The following is a 21375-nucleotide window of genomic DNA, read 5'->3' as shown; positions in this document are numbered from 1 at the left end:
TTAAATGAGATAAAAATATGTAAAAGCACTTATCGCAGTGCCTGAATTAATGCCAGCCATTATGATTTTCCCATGTCAATAAATATAGCTCCACATAATAATTTAATGAGTTCTGTCACTGCTGTGTCTAATAGGAGTGACGAAAGCACCGCAGTGGGTCACCAACACACATCCATTTGGTATATGAGCAAGTGTATCTGTGGGGTAAACTCCGAAAAGCAGAACTGCTCATTCGAAGGCTAGGCGCATTTGTAATTTTGATAGATGGCGCCAAACTGTCCTCCATCAAGTGGGAGTTACTGTGATTTCTCGAACTTAACTCTGATGGATGGGTATTGAGTCTGTTTCAAATTTTTCACTGATACAAACTCAGACTGTGATGAACATTTTTTTTTAAGATTTTATTTATTTATTTGACAGAGAGAGAGCCAGCCAGCGAGAGAGGGAACACAAGCAGGGGGAGTGGGAGAGGAAGAAGCAGGCTCATAGCAGAGAAGCCTGATGTGGGGCTCGATCCCACAACGCCAGGATCACGCCCTGAGCCGAAGGCAGACGCTTAACAACTGCGCCGCCCAGGCGCCCCGAGTGATGAACATTTTTATAACAAATCTTTGCGTAGATCTGTGATTATTTACTCAGGGCAGAGGAAAGAGTTTAAGTAAATGCACAGAGATGGGGGAGCAAAGGGTGTGCACAGGACTCCGCCGGCCTCAGCGACACACAGAGAGGAGAATGACGAGAGATAAGGCTGGAAAATAGAGCAGGACCAGATTATAAAGGATGGCCGATGCCACGGTCATTCATTCGGTCAGTCATCACGTATGTAGTGACCATCTCCAATAGGCCATGCGCTGTTTTAGGCACTGTGTTCACTTAACGAACAAAACCAGAACAAGATTCCTGCCCTGGAGGACCTTATGTTCCAGCAAAGAGAGACAAACAATAAAGATAGTAAGTCAACTACAGAAAGTGTTAGAAGGTGATAAGTCCTAGAGTGCCTGAGTGGGTTAAGAGTCTGCCTTCGGCTCAGGTCATGATCCCAGGGTCCTGGGATCGAGTCCCACGTGTTGGGCTCCCTGCTCAGTGGGGAATCTGCTTCTCCTTCTCCCTCTGCTGCTCCCCTTGTTTGTACTCTCTCTTTCTCAAATAAATAAATCTTTAAAAAATATGAAGGGGGCACCTGGATGGCTCAGTTGGTTAAGCATCTGCCTTCAGCTCAGGTCATGATCCCAGGGTCCTGGGATGGAGCCCTGTATCCAGCTCCCTGCTCAGCGGGGAGCCTGCTTCTCCCTCTCTGCTGCTCCCCCTGCTTGTGCTCTCTCTCTCTCTGTCTCTCAAATAGATAAATAAAATCTTTAAAAAGAAAAAAAAGAAGGTGGTAAGTGCTACAGGAAAAAGAAAAAGTAGAGCAGGCTGGAGGGGATCAGGAGTGCTGGGAGTAGGGGGGATAGTAATATTCATCATTAATATTAATATTTCACAGTACGGTATTAGAGTGGCTGCTCCACGACAGAGTGACCTTACTCGTCACCATCACTGCCATATCCACATACCACCCGATACCTAATGATTCTGCTTGAATTAACTTACTTCTTCCCACTTAAAGTTATTTTAAAGGAAGCTTTGTAACACCGGTGTAAGTGGAGGCGCAGTATGGCATGCCATCAATGCCTGGAAAGGGAGACAGGAAGGTACCTAGGATTGGCCTCTTCCTTTCCTTTCCGACACCAGCTGGTAAACAAGAACAAACACAACAAGCACTTTGTAAAATTGTGTGCTTCGCATGTGCGGGGAAGCCGAGCGTATTATATGCAGCAGATCCTTTTGCTAAAGGTGCCTCTGTTGTCCCCAGGATGAAACTTGGGCACCGCATAACCCTCCTAAGTCTCAGCTTGCTCCCAAACACATGGGAACAATAATGGGGACAGAGGAGAGAAGGCCCATGGTTCCGCCCACTCTTCGTTGTGCTGGGGGGAGCACTGGAAAGAGGGCAGGAAAGGGACAGAAGCTCCCAGCTACATCATCCCCTGACCACTGCCCCCCCCCAAAATGTCAATGGCTGAGGTTAGAACTGAATTACTGCTTTAAAATACAAACAACCCTCCCTGGGGTTAAATTCATCGGTGCCCTTAAATTTGCCGTGAAGAACTTAAATCAGAATGCCCACGTTGATTTCAGACTTGCTAGGATGGGGTTTTCTTTTTCACTCCAGCGTGGTTCACGTACCGTGCTGTATTAGTTTCAGGTGCACAACAGAGAGAGCCAACGCTTGCACACATCACCCGGGGCTCGGCCCCGCTCGTGCACTCCTCAGTCCCCATCCCCCCACCCACCTCCCCTCTGGTAACTAGCAGTGTGTTCTCTAGAGTTAAGAGTCTTTGGGTTTGTCTCTTGTTTTCTTTGTTTGCTTATTCTGCTTCTTAAATTCCGCATCTGAGTGCAATCCTGTGGTATCTGTCTTTCTCTGACTGACTTATGTCACTTAGCATTATACCCTCTAGCTCCATCCATGTCATTGCAAATGGCAAGATTTCATTCTTTTTGATGACTGAGTAATATCCCATTGTGTGTATATGTGTGTGCAAATATACATGTATACATTCACACCACATCTTTATCCATTCATCTCTCGATGGACGCTTGGGCTGTTCTCATATCTTGGCTATTGTAAATAAAGCTTCTAAAAACACAGGGGAGCATGTATCCCTTCAGATTAGTGTTTTTGTGTCTTCAGGTAAATACATAGTAGTGGAAGTACTGGGTCATAGGGTAGTTCTATTTTTTTAAAAGATTATTTATTGATTGATTTGACAGAGAGAGAGAGAGAGAGAAAGAGAGAGCATGAGCCAGGGGAGGGGCAGAGAAGCAGACTCCCCGCTGAGCAGGGAGCCCGAGGCGGGACTTGATCCCAGGATTCTGGGATCATGACCTGAGCCAAAGGCAGATGCTTAACCCACTGAGCCACTCATACGCCCGGGTAGTTCCATTTTTAATTTTTTGAGGAACCGCCATACTGTTTTCCACACTGAATGCCTGAGTTTGCATTCCCACCAATAGTGTAGGAGGGTTCCTTTTTCTTCGCCTGGGATGGGAGTTTTGGTGCGAAGAGCGAAGAAGATGAGCCTCTGGCGCGACGGCCCTGGCCCCTTTTGGCCGAGGGCAAACCTGGGCAGATACCAGCGGAGGAGGGGAGGCTGGCACCGGGGCAGCTGGGGGGAAACAGGCAGCAGAAAGCAAGGTGGGAAGAAATGAAGACAAACTGTGTCAACTTTCATTTCCTCCAGTTCACATCCTTCAGGGAAAGCAGCAGAATATAAATACGATAACTAACACAGCAGCAGAGACACAGTGCCTAGGTTCTGTAACCCTCTTTGTCTCTCAGAGCGTACTCCTGCTATTCAACTTCCTGACGAGTGCGCTTCGTTTCTAAAAAAAGCCATTTCGTTCATAGGAAACACTATGGGACTCTGAAGCACTCAATCGAAGAATTTGAACCGGAGATATGTCTTTCCCTGGTTTCAGTTACCACTGACTAATAATTCCACAAAGTCACACAGATGACTCCAGGTTCCGTGAAAGGCTTATAACCAGGAAAAGGTCAATATAATGTAGTAACCCTGGGATGTGCGCGTTGGTGCGGTCCTTCAATATTTGATTTATAAAGGAAAGATGAACTCTTGTGAAGAGTAAATAATATCTTCAAATGGCTCAGAGAAAATTGAAGATGAAAGAAAAGGTTCTCATGGAAACAAAACAGGGAGCAGCAGAGGGGTCAGTTCTCTGGTGCATGGCGGGCATTGCCGAATGACCCCAAATAGCCCACAAATGTGATGTGTTAATGGGGGTCCTAGATCACAGAGGAAAGCGGTACTAAATCTGTTTTGTGCAGACCATCTGTGATCAGATAGAAATCCCTAGAGGCGAGCACACTACTCCCAATTTCACAATGTAGAAAAGGAGAGATCAAAATCCTTTAGTCGACGGTCTGGTGAATGAGGCACCACGTTTTCTAGTACACGAATGGCTTCCTTCTCTTGCCCAGCATTTGAGGAGTCCCAGGCAAGACTCAAACAACCCCGGCACTTACACTGGCATTCCTATTCACTCAAGTGAGATTAGCAAAGCCTGTTGCTTGGTAACATGTGCTCCATAAACCCTTGGCTCTTGGATAAGGTGAAATAGACCAAGTACATCTAGTGTTTTGTTTCATTTTTTTAAAAAAATTCCTTTCTTGTCATCAAGAGCCAAAGGCCGATACCACGCTTCATAGCTTTCCAGATACCCACTAACTCTAAAGTCAGACCCTTCTCTTGCCAGTAAGTGAGGGAGGTTGGGAGGCCATATACGCATTTACTATGTCACTGGGAGCGCAGCAGGTCATAGCTTTTCTTTGAGTATGATTTATCTATGAATTTATCTTGACATTAATTAAAAGAGATGGGAAGTCATATGAAGCTATCCTAAGAATTTTAGAAGACTCTGGAGAAGTCAGGTCAGTTTATTCTCTAAATCAACTGGGATTATCTTTTTTTATTATTATTATTAAAGATTTTATTTATTTATGTGACAGAGAGACAGCCAGCGAGAGAGGGAACACAGCAGGGGAGAGGGAGAGGAAGAAGCAGGCTCCTAGATCCCGGAACGCTGGGATCACGCCCTGAGCGGAAGGCAAACGCTTAACTGACTGCGCTACCCAGGCGCCCCTGGGATTATCTTTTGAAGGAAGTATGCCGGGGCGCCTGGGTGGCTCAGTCGGTTAAGTGTCTGCCTTCGGCTCAGGTTATGATCCCAGGATCCTGGGATTGAGCCCCACATCGGGCTCCCCGCTCAGCGGAAAGCCTGTTTCTCCCTCTCCCTCTGCCTGCCACTCCCCCTGCTGTGCTCTCTTTCAAATAAATAAAATCTTTTTAAAAAAATGAAGGAAGTATGCCCTTTAGCTGATCATTTTAAACAGTAATGAATAATTGCATTTGGCCAAATAACAAAACCCATGACCTACAAGGTAAATTCTTTGAAAACAAATATAATCTGATGAACATTTTTTAAATAAAATAAACATATTTAAACACATTTCCTTACTTTCACTGACGGCTCTCCTATCCTAAGCAACATTTAACACAACAAATCCTTTAGAACAGCAGGATCTCAAAATGAAAACGCTGTTTAAATGAACCACACACATGAACTACTTAAATGAGCACGCATTGCTAGTGGGAATATAAAATGGTGAAATCACTTTGGAAAACAGGCTGGCGATTTCTTAATAAAGGTAAACATGCACTCACCATTATAATATAGCAATGCTACTAGGTATTTATGCAAGAGAAATTAAAATATACATCCATACAAAAGTTAAAACACACCTATTCATAGCAGCTTTATTCATAATGGCCCCCAATTGGAAACAACCCAAATGTGCATTGAAAGGTGAACGGACAAGCCAGTTGTGCCTTATTCCTCCAATGAGATACGACTCGGCAATAAAAAGCAATGAGCTACTGATATGGGAAGCAGCATGGATGGTCTAAGGACATTCTAAGAAAACCAGCCGGGCACAAAAGAGTACCTACTATAGGATTACATACGTATATGAAATTTTATGAAAGAGAATCTAATCTATAGTGAGAAAGAAAAGGAGATCAGGCATGACCTGAAGCCAGCAGTGGGGGCGGGCAGTAACTACAAAGGACCATTTTCCGTGTCAATGGAAGTGGTCTACACCTCGATTGCAAGCTTAAGATGGGTGCAATCTGTGATAAGTATGTAAATTAGATCTCAGTAAAGTTGATTTTAAGAATCAGTGTAAATGGAAAACTCTTAAAAAGTTGAAGACTTTAAAAATATTTTTATGATTTTTAATTTATTTTTCATGCTTTTTTAATGTAATCTCTATGCCCAATGTGGGGCTCAAACTCACAACACCCAGATCAAGGGTCATACCTCTACCGAACTGAGCCAGCCACGTGCCCCCAAAAGTTGAAGATTTAAAGTTACTTCCGCCTAGCAAGTATGCGTATTAAACAGCCTGTGTAAACTATGCCCCGAGATGCAGTTCCTACGATGGCGAAACTAAAAAACAAAGCACATAGAACGAGGTGGCCGAGTGGGGTGGCGGCGGCAGCCTTGTGGACGCAGAGATGCAGATCCGCGAAGACTCTGATGGGCAGGACGATCGCCCTAGAGTTCGAGCACAGGGACATCACGAAGAATGTCAAAGCCAAAATCCAAGACAAGGAGGGCACCCCGCCGGACCAGCAGCATCTGATTTTTGCAGGCAAAGAGCTGGAGGATGGCCGCACTCTCTTGGGCTATAATATCCAGAGACAGTCCACCCTGCACTTTGCGCTTCACTGGGGGGTGGCCTCATGGGGCCTTCCCTCCACCGGCTGGCAGAAATACAACTGTGACAGGGCGATCTGCCGTGAGTGTTATTCTCATCTGCACCCCAGAGCCGTCAACTGCCGCCAAGAAAAAGCGAGGCCACGCCCACAACCTGGGCCGCGTGAAGGTCAAATAAGCCCCCTCCACTGCCTTACTTTGCCTGCGGGGCAGCCTCCTGCCCAAGCCTCCAGGCCCTGGGGCCTCAATAAAGCTTGCCTTCCACTGACTGGAGCAGTGAAAAACAACAACAACAACAACAACAACAACAACCACCACCACCACCAAACGAAACGAGTGGGCACACAGGCACCGATGCGCGGTGGAAGGCATTGGGCTAATGCTCTTTGGAGCTGGTACATACAGTTTACTAGGATCTTTTAAATAGTGCCTGCCATGTGGGATAAAAGGGATAAAATGCAAAGGATTGATTAGGCTGGAAAGAACACCAATGTATAAAGTAGGTTGGTCAGGGGAACTGCGATCAGATCAAAGACAAGAAATGATATTCACCATGAACCCCGGCTTGTCACTGTCATCTTGTTAGGTGCCTGTCAAGAGAGAGGCCAATAACTCCGGACGCAGCTTGACCTTGTCCAAAAACTGGAACCGATGATTGGGAAAAAGAGTAGCAAATGGTATAGGACAAGAGGTTCTTGACTGCGGGGACTCTCTTGCCCTCCCCAGTAGTATGAAAGCTCTTCTCATGCTCCTTTCGGTGCTTGATAAAAAGTTCTACTAAGGTTTTAATAAATGCAGAAGACTGGATAAGGAACTGATCTGGAATATTTTATTCGTCTATATAACTTAGAAATTAAAAGATGGGAAAATAGCTAATTGAGTATCTCATATATAATCTTCTGATAGGATTTCAAGTACAGTCACACTGAACTGGGAAGTATTCTGAAATTACTTTTTTAATTAGAGAAATCGAATATCACAGTTTTTAAGGAACTGATAATGAGATGTGAAAAGAAACGTGTGGAGTGTTGTGGTCATTTTTGGGTACCACACTTGAAGGATATTGACAAACTGTAAAATGTTCAGAGGCCAATGGCTAGGATGGTAACAAGATCTAGAAACCATCTCATAAAGACTAGAATGCAAACCTAGAGGAGAAAGATGGTCGCTCCTGCCAAATATCTGGTGATGGACACTTGGGTTGTTGCCACCTTTTGGCTATTGTGAATAATGCTGCAAGGAACAGCATACAAGTGTCTGAGTCCTGGTTTCCAAGGAGTGGAATTCTTGGATCATATAATAATTCTATGTTTAATATTTTGAGGAATTGCCAAAATGTTCTCCATAGTCACTGCATTATTTTACATTCTAACCAGCAATGTACAAGGGTCCTATTTCTCCATATCCTCACCAATACTTGTTACTAGGAGCTGGATTTTGTTTATTTTGTGGCATTCCCTATGACAAATTAGGACCAAATGATGGAAGGTAGATTGCAGTTCATATCAGGAAGCATTTTTGAATGAATAGAACTTTCTTTCTTTCTTTCTTTTTTTAAAAGATTTTATTTATTTATTTGACAGAGAGAGAGCAGGAGAGCACAAGCAGGGGGAGCGGCAGAGGGAGAAGGAGAAGCAGGTTGCCCGCAGAGCAGGGAGCCCAATACAAGGCTTGATCCCAAGACCCTGGGATCATGACCTGAGCCGAAGGCAGTTGCTTAACCAACTGAGCCACCCAGGCGCCCCATGAGTAGATCTTTCTAATAGTTGAAAGGCCCTTTGACTCTCCTTCAGTGAAAGTTAATAGAAGTAAGTGAAGAGTCCAACAAGCGGTAAGGGAGTCCTGAGCCCCTCATCCCCTCCCTTGTATAATTAATAACTGCAGATAGGTTTCTAAAATATATTTATTTTAACCTCTATTATTTTTTGATTATATAAGTAACCAATATTCCACGTGGAAAAATATGAAAATACAGACAAGCAAAGAGAAAAACAAATGAAAACAAAATCATCCATCTTCCCACCACCCAGAGACTTAAGCATTTTGGCATACAGCCTTACAAACTTTTTTCTGTTATATATCCATATAAAATATATACATATACTTTTTTAAAACAAAAATGAAATCCCATTAATCACACTGCTTTTTTACTTTACAATAAAGTATAAACATCCTTCCATGTCAAGTGATATATGACCATGTCATCATTCTTAATGGGTGCACAGATTTCCATGGAATGAGTGTACTGTAATTTGTTTAACCCAATGTTTTCCAAAGGGTCTACATAACATAAATCTCATAAGATGACCCTCAAAACCAAGAACTTAAGTTAAACAGTTTAAAAATGCTTTATACCACATCTCTTTTGTTGGGCTTTCACAATGTTAAAGAAATGATTTTAACTGATTTTCCTAAACTTACTTGACCATAGACTCCCCATGGCCTTCCACTTCTTTCATTCTTCGGGACACTTACTTATTCACATTTTATAAAACACCCTGAGAAATGAGGGCTTAACTGATCCGTTAGTGTTAAATACTAGGTTTTTTGTTTTTTACGTAGAACATGCTATTTTAACCACTTTTAAGTATGCGATTCTGTGGCACTGATTACATTAACAACGTGCAGCCATTCCCACTATCTAGTTCCAAAACTTCTTCATCATCCCAAGCAGAAACTTTATACACATTAAGAATAACTCTCCATTCCCCCTCCCACCAGCCCCTGGTAACCTCTAATCTACTTTCTATCTCTATGAATTTGTCTATTTTTAAATATCTCATGTAAGGGGAGTCATGCAATATATCTGTCCCTTTGTGTCTGGCTTATTTCGCTTAGCACAATGTTTTCAAGTTTCATCCATGTGGTAGTATGTACCAGAACGTCATTCCTTTTTATAGCTGAACAATATCCCATTGTATGTATAGAACACATTTTCATCCATTCATCTGGTGACGGACAGTTGGGTTGTTGCCACCTTTTGGCTATTGTGAACAATGCCACAAGGAACACTAGCATACAAGTATTTATTTGAGTCCTGGTTTTCAAGGAGTGAAATTGCTGGATCTTATGATGACTCTATGTTATCATAGAGTTTAATATTTTGTGGATGTTTAATATGTTTTATATGTTTAATGCTTAGTATTTTGAGGAACTGCCAAAATGCTTTCCACAGTCACTGCACTATTTTACATTCCAAACAGCAGTGTACAAGGGTCCTCTACTTCTCCACATCTTCACCCACACTTGTTACTATCTATTTGATTCTAGCCAACCTAGTGGGTATGAAGTGATCTCTCTCTGTGGTTTTATTTTGCATTTCCCTAATGACTAAAGATGTGGAACATCTTTTCATGTGCTTATTGGCCATATGTATATCTTCTTTGGAGACATGTCTAATCATAAAGTAGTTTGCCCATATTTTAGTTGGGTTGTTTGTCTTTTTATGGCTGAGTTATAAGACTTCTTTACATAGTCTAGATTAAACTCATCAGATATGATTTACAAATATTTTTTGTTGCTCTATAGGTTATCTTTTTCACTGTCTTGTTAATGTCCTTTCATGCACAAATGTTCTTAATTTTGATAAAGTTCCACTTATCTATTTTCTTCTTTTGTTGCTCATGTTTTTGGTGATATATCTAAGAATCCATTGCCAAATCCAAGGTCATAAAGATTTACCCCTGTTTTTTCCCTAAGAATTTAATGGTTTTAGCTCTTAATATTTAGGTCATTGATCTATTTTGAATTAATTTTTGTGTACGGTGTGAGGTAGGAGTCCAACTTCATTATCTGGCATGTGGATATTCAGTTGCTCCAGCACCATCTGTTGAAAACATTACATTTTTCATGACTACAAATAACATTACGGTAAACATCCTTTTCAACCTATCCCATATTTTTCCCTAAGAAAAATTTCAAGAATTGCTATATCGAAAGATGTGCATATTTTGAAGGCTTGTGATACATACTACCAAACTTCGTCCAGAAAGGACATTAAGAACCCACCACAGGGGATTTCAACACCAGTTTCACCAAACTCTCAACAGCCATGTATACTACAAACAAATTTTAAATCTCTGCTAATCAATGTGGCATGGGAATGTATTCCAATTAAAGTTTAAGAGTCTTAGCTGAACTTGCCTTGATAGCCCCAACATGTTAGCCTCAGAACCTTCCTTTCCAAAGGCTTCACACTTACGAAAAGGTTATCTAAGAATAGGACTCGATGTAAACCACTGCAGACTTTAATATAAGTCTAGTTAAGCAAGCAAACTAACCCCCCCCTCACATAAGAGTGGGGCTAGAAACGGAAAGTATAATTAGGTTCCTCCATGGGATAATGTAATTTCAAAATATTTCCTTCCTCAGCACAAAGTCACAAACCAGCTGTTTGCGACTCTCAAGTGTGTCCTTTTTTGTTTGTGTTCAGTGGAGAGTTACCAAGCATAAGAGCCAGGCCATGAAATCAACTGAACTGAAGTTAGAGGTTTTTCTTAGAGCCATATAATGATTATCAAGGAAAAAGAAGAACTATTTTGCTGGTAGTCTGTGTTCTAGTACTAGTTAAGCACTTCTGAATGTCAATTGTGCCCAAGATTTTATAGATTTTTTTGCCCTGTCTCTTTTGCTTCTCTGAAACAAACATACCAAGTGTATCTTTATTTTGTTTTGTCTCACGCTGTAGTTACTAGAAAGAAAATTTTATGGTGAGTGCTTTGTCAGTGGGAACTTGTTATTAATATGGAAATCCTGAGAGGATCATTTATCCACACAAAACAAGAAACCAGGGGGAAATTAGCTTTCCACATTTCATCATAAAGCATGCATAATTCATAGAAGAGAGGAAACTATTGATGAGGCTGAACAAAATGAGTTTCTTGTTGCCAGAAAGAATAAAAATATTAGGCATAAGGCTCTCTAATTTCCTGAATATTTTCTTAAAGCCTTCTGAAGCTTAATGCCATCGTGACTTTCACTGTGACAGTGGCAAAGACGAAGGCAGATGCTTTCACAGAATCAATAAAATTTTAAGAGGCAGAAAGGATCTTGTAAATACCTAGTTCAACTCTATTTTACAGATTGGAAATCTGAAGCCCAGATCGGTGAAGTGACCTGTTGAAAGTCATACAGAGTGAGTGACAGACCTGGAGCCACAAGTCGGGTCTCCTGACTCCTGCACTCATACTGTAGTCTGGGCATTCCCGTTACCAGTTTACTTTGCTGTCAGTGATGCCACTGAGATCTCTAATCATATATATATATATATATACAATTGATCAATTATATATATAAATATATATTATTATATAAATATATAAATATTATTATATAAATATAATATATAATAATATAAATATAAATATATTATATAAATATATATTATATAATATTATACATTATATAAATATATAATAATATATAAATATATTATTTATCCTATATATCCTATATCATATATATATAATTATATATACATATATATAATATATATAATTATATATACTATATATAATATATAATATATAAAAATATATAATATATAAATATATATAATATATAAAAATATATATATTATTGATCAATTTACAGGATTCAATTAATAACTGCATTAATTTAATGTATTTCTTTTGAGAGGCCATGGTCATTAAGTCTCCTACTATTAAGAAAGTTGAACAAGTTTCCAAGATTCCAGTATGACAGATGACTCTCTCCACCCATACGTTATACACATTTATAAAAAGCAATCTCATTTACTCTTGGGTTAAGAACCACATCGGAAGAAATCTGTGAGATATCATGAAACTTAAGGGAAACAAAGCTACCTTTTTGCCAGAGTACTTATTGTTCTTTGGCCTTTTCTAAATGCATAGTTTCAACTATCTGACAGTGAAGTCTACCTATATGATAGATTTTTCAAGCTCAACTTTTAAGATCTAAAATATTTAAAAACACTTGAGGCAAATTGTAATTAGTTTTCTCCATAGATATCCAAAGTACCATACATGCATTTTCATCATGGATATTTATATATAGTTGCTTCTAGATGAATTTTAAAAATTCATTTAGGAGATGAGATTAAATATATCCTGTAGTGGGAGTAGTAATAATTCAAGGAGCAGGGACAAAGATTAATGCAGAATTAGAATCTTAACTCATCTGCTTTTAATAGCTCATTTGATTTGCCTCCGTTCTAAAGAGCCAATGAAACAGGCCACCTAGATACAAATTCTCACCCCAGCCCCCCTTCTAACGTAAGAGCTTTCTGATAGTGAGAGCTGTCCAACAGCAGAATGAACTGTTGTGTGAGAAAAGTCGGTTCATTACTGTAAGGTTTCAAACTAAGGCTAAAAGATAATTTGTCTGGAATTCTTAAAAGGATTTCTGCATTGAGAGGTAAACTAAAGGGCTTCTAAAATCCTATCATTCCAATATTGTTTTTCTCTCCTACTTTCATAGTTCAGAGGTCCTTTCATATGTGTATCTGTGGTCATCTTATCTTAGACTGCTGGTATCAGTATTATTTTTGTACTTATTCTGCTTGAAGAGAGGGATGGTATTTTACTCATCTTCCTACATCCTACAATTTTAAGTATAGTTTCCTGGACACGGAAAGTATTCATTAGATACTAAATTGAATATGCTTGAAATTACAAGCTTGATTGGTTGATTTAGTCATTATAAATCTTCAGAACCATATTTTTTCCCCCTGACCTGAGAACCTTACTTATTACTGCAGTGAGTCTTCATGTTAGGATGAATCTGGAGTGCTGCTTTTTTTTTTTTTAAAGATTTTACTTATTTGTCAGAGAGAGACAGTGAGAGAGCGAGAGAGAGAAAGAGAGCACAAGCAGGGGGAGCGGCAGCCAGAGGGAGAAGCAGGCTCCCCGCTGAGCAGGAAGCCTGATGGCGGCATTCGATCCCAGCACCCTGGGATCATAACCTGAGCCGAAGGCAGATGCTTAACGGCTGAGCCACGCAGGCGTGCTGTGGAGTGCTGCTCTTTTATAACATTATAAGTAAAATAGGAATATTTGATTGAACCTGAATACATACATATTAAGGCTTAAAAATGATGCTCTGAAAATATTTTACAAACATACTCCCACTTTCATTTACTCTTTTATTGACAATGTGAAAACTAGTATATCTGTATATAAACATACATATATATTTATAAATAAGCAAATATTTATAATATATAAGAAGACATACCAGTGCTATGTTCAATACAGTCACCTCTTATTCTCATAGTTTTTAAAATGGGTTATAAGATAGATGATTTAAAAAACTAACAAGAAAAATGAAACAAGCAAAAATAAAAACTCCAAAAGTATTCTACTATGGGTTAAATTATATACCCCGAAAGATGATGTTGAAGTCCTAACCCCTGGTATCTGCACATGTGACCTTAGATGGAAATGGGGTCTTTGCAGATGTAATCAAGCTAAGATGAAGTCATACTGGATTATCTTGGGCCCTAAATCCAGTGACTGGTGTCTTTATAACAACCGCATGAAAACACGGGAACACAGGGAGAAGCCCATATGATGACAGAGACAGAGACTGGAGTGATATGTCTGCAAGGCAAGGCGTTCTGGCACCTACCATAAACTAGGAGAGAGACATTAACAAACTCTCCCCCAGAGCCTCCAGAAGGAGCTACCTCTGAGGACAACTTGATCTTGGACTTTCAGCCTCCAGAACTGTGAGCCAATCTGTTTTGTTTAGGCCAGCCAGTGTGTCGTACTTTATTACGGCAGCCCTAGCAGACGAGTACATGTCTTTTACTATGAAAACTGACATGATGATTCCTTGGCATGTTTAGGATAACAAAATATAGTCTTACCATAACTAAAAATAATCGACCACTCTGATAGGTGTGAGATGATACCTCATTGTACTTTTGATTTGTATTTCCCTGCCCAGCAATTGCACTACTAGGTATTTACCCAGAGGATACAAAACTACTGATTTGGAGGGACACATGCACCCTGATGTTTATAGCAGCATTATCAACAGTAGCCAAACTATAGGAAGAGCCAAAACGTCCATCAACTGATGAATGGATAAAGAAGATGTGGTATATAATGGACTATTACTCGGCCATTGGCAATGCCATGGATGGAGCTAGAGTATATTATGCTAAGTGAAATAAGTTAATCAGAGAAAGGCAAATACCATATGATGCCACTCATATGTAGAATTTAAGAAACAAAACAAATGAACATTAAGGGAAAAAGAGAGAGAGAGAGAAACCATGAAACAGACTCTTAACTATAGAGAACAAACTGACGGTTGATGGAGGGGAGGTGGTCAGGGGATGGGCTAAGTGGATGATGGGCATTAAGGAGGGCACATGTTGTGATAGCGCTGGGTGTTATATATAAGTGATGAATGACTAAATTCTACTCCTGAAACCAATATTACACGCTATGTTAACTAGAATTTAAATAAACACTTGAAACAACAATAACAAAAAAAAAAAGAAAAAATCAACCACAAAAAATATCATGTAAAATTTAGAACTACTTTGGTCTGAAAACCACTTAAGAAATGAAAAATCATTTAAGAAACAGATCCTCCCAGGGCACCTGGGTGGCTCAGTCGGTTAAGTGTCTGCCTTCGGCTCAGGTCATGATCCCAGGGTCCTGGGATCGAGTCCCGCATTGGGCTCCCTGCTCAGCAGGGAGTCTGCTTCTCCCTCTCCCGTTCCCCCTTGCTCGTGATCACTCTCACTCTCTCTCTCAAATAAATAAAATCTTAAAAGAAAAAAGAAACAGAGCCTCCCAATACAAAAGCTCAAAAGGCAACAGACTGGAAAACCAACTACAAAGTCCTTGAATCTGAGCATATTATAGTAAGTTGTGGCATCCTGGAGTACAGCTAAAACAATAAAAACTAATTGAATAGAGTGAAAGGAATTGTCTGAGTTGAAAAGACATGCATTCAGATTGTCAAGATTACCAAGATTTATTGATTAAAAGCTCTTTATGAGACGCCTGGGTGGCTCAGTCGGTTAAGCGTCTGCCTTAGGCTCAGGGCACGATCCCAGGGTCCTGGGGCTGAGTCTCGCATAGGTCTCCCTACTCAGTGGGGAGCCTGCTTCTCCCTCTGCCTGCTGCTCCCCCAGTTGTGTGCCCACTCTCTCTCTCTGACAAATAAATACATAAAATCTTTAAAAAATAAATTAAAATAAAAGCTCTTGAAACAACTGAGTAGCAGTCCCACTCCCATTGTTCACTACCTCCATCCTTGGTCTTTGTACCTGAATATTTTGCAAACCTTTTTTTTTCTTTCGCTCAAGTGTCAATAATACATGAGGACACTGTCTGTCCATGATCTACACTTTCAGCAAGGAACATCACTGCCGTCACACCTCAGCTCAGGAGGGCCCCCATGTATGTTCACAATTGGTCCACTAAGGGTCTGGCAAGTATAGAAGCTGAATTACAAAGGCAATATTGATAGTTCCCTTGTTCTTGGCCGATTTGTAGAATCCTGTCCCAGTTTCCAGAGACTATCAGGATCCCAGTCATCTCATAAATATTCATTTATTCATAGGTGAACAAAATCTTCCCCTACATATCTAGCCATGCTAATCAATTCCATTGGGGCCACTGTCAAACAATTCTCTTTTTAAAAAGATTTTATTTATTTATTTGAGCGGGGGGGGGTGTGAGTGAGCGAGAGAGAGAGAAAGAGAGAGCACACGAGCAATAGCGGGGGGAGAGGCAGAGGGAGAGGCAGAGAGAGAGGGAGAAGCAGGCTCCCTGCTTCAGCAGGAGCAGGGAGCCCCAACGTGGGGCTTGATCCCAGGACCCTGGGATCATGACCTGAGCCGAAGACGCTTTAACCCACTGAGCCACCCAGGTGCCCCTGTCAAACAATTCTTGATGTAATAGTCTTTTTCCCATGTGGGACATACCTACATCCCATTTTTGTCATTCTGATCATTTCTAATGACAAGGAAAAACTTTTTATAAATATTTTAGATAACCATTCCTATTTCATTAGCTGAGGAAATTTAAACTAATTCTGAACTTCATGAGGATACATTTCTATTTTTCGAAATGCTAATGCTATCCTCAATTACTTAAAGTACTCACTTTAGATTTTAAATTTTTAACACATAATTTTTCTTATTCAGAAAATCCTTAAGACTTTTGAATAGAAAATTGGGGTTTAAACAAACATTTGTAGTCCTTAGGGAACAACTGAAAGTATATGATTCTTGCAGAAAAACTCTAACATATTAAGCCTTATTTAATCAAATCAGTAGTTATGATGATGAATAAAAAGTAATTCATGGACATGTAAAAGACCACAATTTATCAACATTGTCTTTTTTCCACACTTAATTAGAATACAAAATTGATCAGGGATAATCAGGTTAAGTACAAATTGAGTGAAGCCCAATTACATATTATTTTCTTGCTATTCAATCACCTTTTTACATCTTGTTTCCCCTACCTATTCCTTCCCAACAAATTAAACATCCAAGGATTCATGTGCAAAATAGGCAATCCTTGTATCAGCAAAGTATAACTAGCTTAGTTTTAAAAACTGCTCTAAGATAGGTGATTTTTCCTTACCAAGAGGAAACTAGCAATTATTGAAAATATCATTAGGAACTAGCATGGGCATTCAGCACATAACCTAAAAAATTATTTTACTTGTTGATTAATGGAACAATTATATTTCATCAGGACTTATAATTTTATCTACTCACTCATATAAATAAATAGTTTTCACTTATGTTTTAAAAAAATCAAGGTGCAGCATGTTTCTACACATTAGCAGCTTGAAGACATGATTGTATCTTCAATATAGTTCTTATTTGGAAAACATCTTTGAAGGTATCACTACATTGGTTTTAAGGGCATACACAGCAATTAGATATGCAAATTCTGTAGATAAATAGTATTTTAGGAAACTAAGAAAATAAGGTAATAAGAAATAGTTGCTCTAACTTGTGTGAGAGAGGGCGGGGGGAGGGGGGAAGAGAGAAGCAAACGTGTTTCTCCGCTGGTGAGAAGGTCTTGGGATGGGTGAATCACTTAGTTGAAAGTTCATCTACTACAATAAATGGAGAATGAGAATCAGAAGATCATATGGGAGATTGTGACAGTGCTGATTCTAACTGGTGAATTACAAGAAGATCCCATACCACTATTGTTTCCATCAAGAATATCTAAAGATAGACTAGGAGAAGAAAATGCCATTCGTCAATAACAGAATGCAAAAGATCTCTGTGCCCTCGGCTTTGTCTACAAATGAACACAAAATATGTGAAGCAAAGAACTGGCACTAGTTACAAGAGCAATTTCACAAGAGCAGTAAAACAAAGCCAACAGTAACATTAAATAAAAACCTATTCACAACATTTCCCATCTTGATTATTAAAACATGCTTTCTTGGCATGCTTTTCAATAATACGCTCAGCCTAACAAAGCACAGAAAAATCCAAGGAAGAAAAGATGGGCAGAAGATGACTTTTTCCTAAGCTTGCATTTTTATATTTTCTCTAATACCCCCCTTTTTTTTTTAAAAGATTCTATGTATTTGAGAGAGAGAGGAGCAGAAGAGGAGGGAGAGGGAGTGGGAATCTCAAGCAGACTCTGTGCTGAGCTCAAAGCAACCCCCGCCCCCGACGCTGCAACAAGGGGCTCGATCTCACGACCCTGAGATCACGCCCTGAGCTGAAGCCAAGAGTTGGACACTTGACTGACTGAGCTGTCCAGGCACCCCTTCTCTAATACCTCTTAATCAAATGCCAAGACCCCACTTCTAAAAATGTATCCAGCATATATTAACATCACACATAAATGTTAGGGAGAAGAACTAAAGTTAATAGCATTCATTTGGGATATTAGTTTTATAACTTCTAAAATATTTAATAATACTTCTGAATTTATACAACAGTAAGAATAGATTTAAAAAGCAAGTGAAAAATGGCCAATGAATGTTTAAAACCTCATGTTAATACTCACCGTATCAGACTGTTGAGTAGTATCAGAAGAAAGCTTGCTGGTTGTGCCTTGGAAAATTTTCTTTGGCTGATCTTCAAATGTCATTTCACCTATGACAAAAAAGCAGATCAAAGTAGATATGTGTTATCTAACATGCTTTTGCTTTTAATTGTAAAAGTAAAACTTTTTCATTGCAAATACTTTAAGATACATAAAAACAAAGGAAAAAGTGTTATATCCCCATTACCCAGAGATAACCACTTTACAGTAAGTCCTAAATATGTGTGTGTACACATGATTGTTTTTAAACAAAATTTGATTTGTATCATATATAATACCAATATGTAACCTTTTTGTTTTTAATGATTATAATTTTCTCATATTAGTAGCTAAATTCTACAACGTGATTTTATAGGGTTATGTAGTATGGCCATACCATAATTTAATCTCATTCCTTATTTTAAATGTTTAGGTTGCTGCTATCTTTATTTTGCCAAACATATACAATAAATAGACCAATTCTTTTATAGCAGACAATGAACAAAATAAATGCTTTTAAAGATTAAGGAGACAAATCTAATCTCAAAAAACTGCACTGCTGTAATCTTTACATCAAAGTAAATGCTAAAATCTGCACATTATTACACCATCATGTGATAACAGTGTCTGAATGAGAGAAAACTGATGTTCAAGCCCATAACTCATAGGGTGGAATTTGAATGATAAAACACAAAGGCCATCTACTCATTAAAAAATATCCCTAGGAGTAGGGACACCTGGCTGGCTCAGTCGGTACAGCATGTGACTCTTGGTCGTGAGTTTAAGCCCAATGTTGGGTATAGAGTTTACTTCAAAATAAAATATAGGGGGCGCCTGGGCGGCTCAGTCGGTTAAGTGTCTGCCTTCAGCTCAGGTCATGATCCCGGAGTGTGCTGGTGACTGTCTCCCTCTCCCTCTGCTCCTCCCCTGCTCACACACTCTCTCTCTCTCAAATAAATAAAATCTTTATATATATATATATATATGGCGCAATATATACCTCGCTAGAAATAGAGATTCCACAGACCTTCCTTAGGAGTATAATCATGGCTCGTAAAGCTCAAAAGAGGTCTGGGTATCCTGTCCCACGCCAGATTACAATTACACCATTATGGAAAAACTACTCATCTTTCCTTTTGGGTTTAAATTAAAAGCTAGACATATCAAGACAAATTCATCATATAAAAAAATTGAAATTTTCTTTGCCGAAACCATTATTGTAAAATAATCTTTATAGCTGTCTGATTTCTGCAGATTTCTCAGAATTCCCACTTGAAGCCTTATTTGCTCTTACTTCTAGTGGAAGTAGGTATAGCTTATCACCATACAGCACATCTTCATGTGCTTGGAGATCCTAACTGCTATCTCATACTCTCTCCCATTTTATATCGTCCTCGTTCTTTTTTCTCCCCCACCCAAGACCTCTTTGGATTTTTTATACCTTCTTTCCCCACATTTCATTTGTATTAATAGGCTCCAAATAAGACACCATTTGTTGTTTCCCAAATGGATATTCATATTCCCAAACAGATAAATAAAATTAAATTTCTGTTTAATCTGTTACTGTATCTAAAATTCCACATGAATTTTGACCAAACTTGTACAGGCTGTGTTTGGAAGGGTCTGACTTAAAATACAGACTATGTAATACATATAGAATTAGTTTTGGAGTTCTTAGGGGATACCTCAAAGAAAGGAGGCAGTCGTCCTCCAGAGTAACTGAAAACCAGGTATGAGACGCTTGTGTGAGACATGCCACATCCACCAAGATACTGGGCAGAAACCAAGTGTATTGTGTGAAAATTATAATACAAAAAATTTTTTAAATAATAAATTCTAAGAAAATTCCAGGAATTTTCAATGTCATAAAACGTTTTATGTGTAAATGTCTTAAAAGGAGAATTGTTTTTATTTTTTAAAATATTTATTTATTTATTTATAAAGATTTTAGTTATTCATTTGAGAGAGAGACAGCCAGCGAGAGAGGGAACACAGGCAGGGGGAGTGGGAGAGGAAGAAGAGGAAGAAGCAGGCTCCCAGTGGAGGAGCCTGATGTGGGGCTTGATCCCAGAGCGCTGGGATCATGCCCTGAGCCGAAGGCAGATGCTTAATGGCTGAGCCACCCAGGCGCCCCTATTTATTTTATTATTTTAAAAAAGATTTTATCTATCTATTTGTCAGAGACAGCACAAGCAGAGGGAGTGGTAGGCAAAGGGAAAGGGAGAAACAGGCTCCCCGCCAAGTGAGGAGCTAGATGTGGGACTTGATCCCAGGACCCTGGGATCACAACTCGAGCTGAAGGCAGACGCCTAACCAACTGAGCCACCCAGGTGTCCCAAGATTTATTTATTTTAGAGAGAGAAAGCGTGCAAAAGGGGAGAGGGGCAGAGGGAGAGGGAAAGAGAGAGAGAGAAGCAGACTGCTGAGCGTGGAGCCCGACGAGGCATTTGATCTCACGACCCTGAGATCATGACCTGAGTCAAAATCCAGAGTTGGGACGCTCAACTGACTGAGCCACCCAGGCTCCCCAAAAGGAGAATTATTTTAATTTAGTATAACACTGTCTTCAATTCAAGCATATTTTATTTTACAGATTTATTTTTTTTAAGATTCTATTTTTAAGTAATCTCTACACCCAACATAGGGCTTGAACTCACAACCCCGAGATCAATAGTCACACACTCCACCAACTGAGCCAGCCAGGTGCCCCTAAGCATGTTTTATTTTAAATACTAAAATGACTCCAACTTTCTAACAGCTCTTAAACTTAATATATTTAAATTTAATTTAACACTAGCCGCTAACTTCACAGCACATGCAAAAGACCCCTGAGCTAGGACATTGATCCATCATCACAAAACAAAGTGCTTAGTTTGAAAGAGTGTTTTCCGGAATTGATCCAGTCTTAGTCTTAGAATATAATAAGTACATGCTGAGTTAGATGTGTTGTTTGGGTAGCTCAATTTTTATGATCCAGAAATTGCACTACTGGGTATTTACCCCAAAGATACAGACGTAGTGAAGA

At 39.6% G+C, this 21375-nt stretch overlaps 1 protein-coding gene and 1 pseudogene across 1 annotated transcript in view; one reads left to right on the top strand and one right to left on the bottom strand.

Annotated features, from left to right (window-relative positions):
- The window catches only part of PABIR3 (PABIR family member 3), a 74990-nt gene that overhangs the window by 7854 nt on the left and 45761 nt on the right, over positions 1–21375 (bottom strand). Inside the window, exon 10 of the mRNA XM_040627514.1 lies at positions 18333–18421. Within this exon, the coding sequence (XP_040483448.1) occupies positions 18333–18421 (89 nt within the window). The remainder of the gene's footprint in view (positions 1–18332; positions 18422–21375) is intronic.
- On the top strand, positions 6061–6517 carry LOC103672982 (annotated as a pseudogene).

This window comes from Ursus maritimus (assembly GCF_017311325.1).
Source record: "Ursus maritimus isolate PB19 chromosome X unlocalized genomic scaffold, ASM1731132v1 scaffold_X1, whole genome shotgun sequence".
Lineage (NCBI taxonomy): Eukaryota > Metazoa > Chordata > Mammalia > Carnivora > Ursidae > Ursus > Ursus maritimus.
Note: the sequence above shows the minus strand (reverse complement) of the source record. Positions and strands in the feature narration are given on the sequence as shown.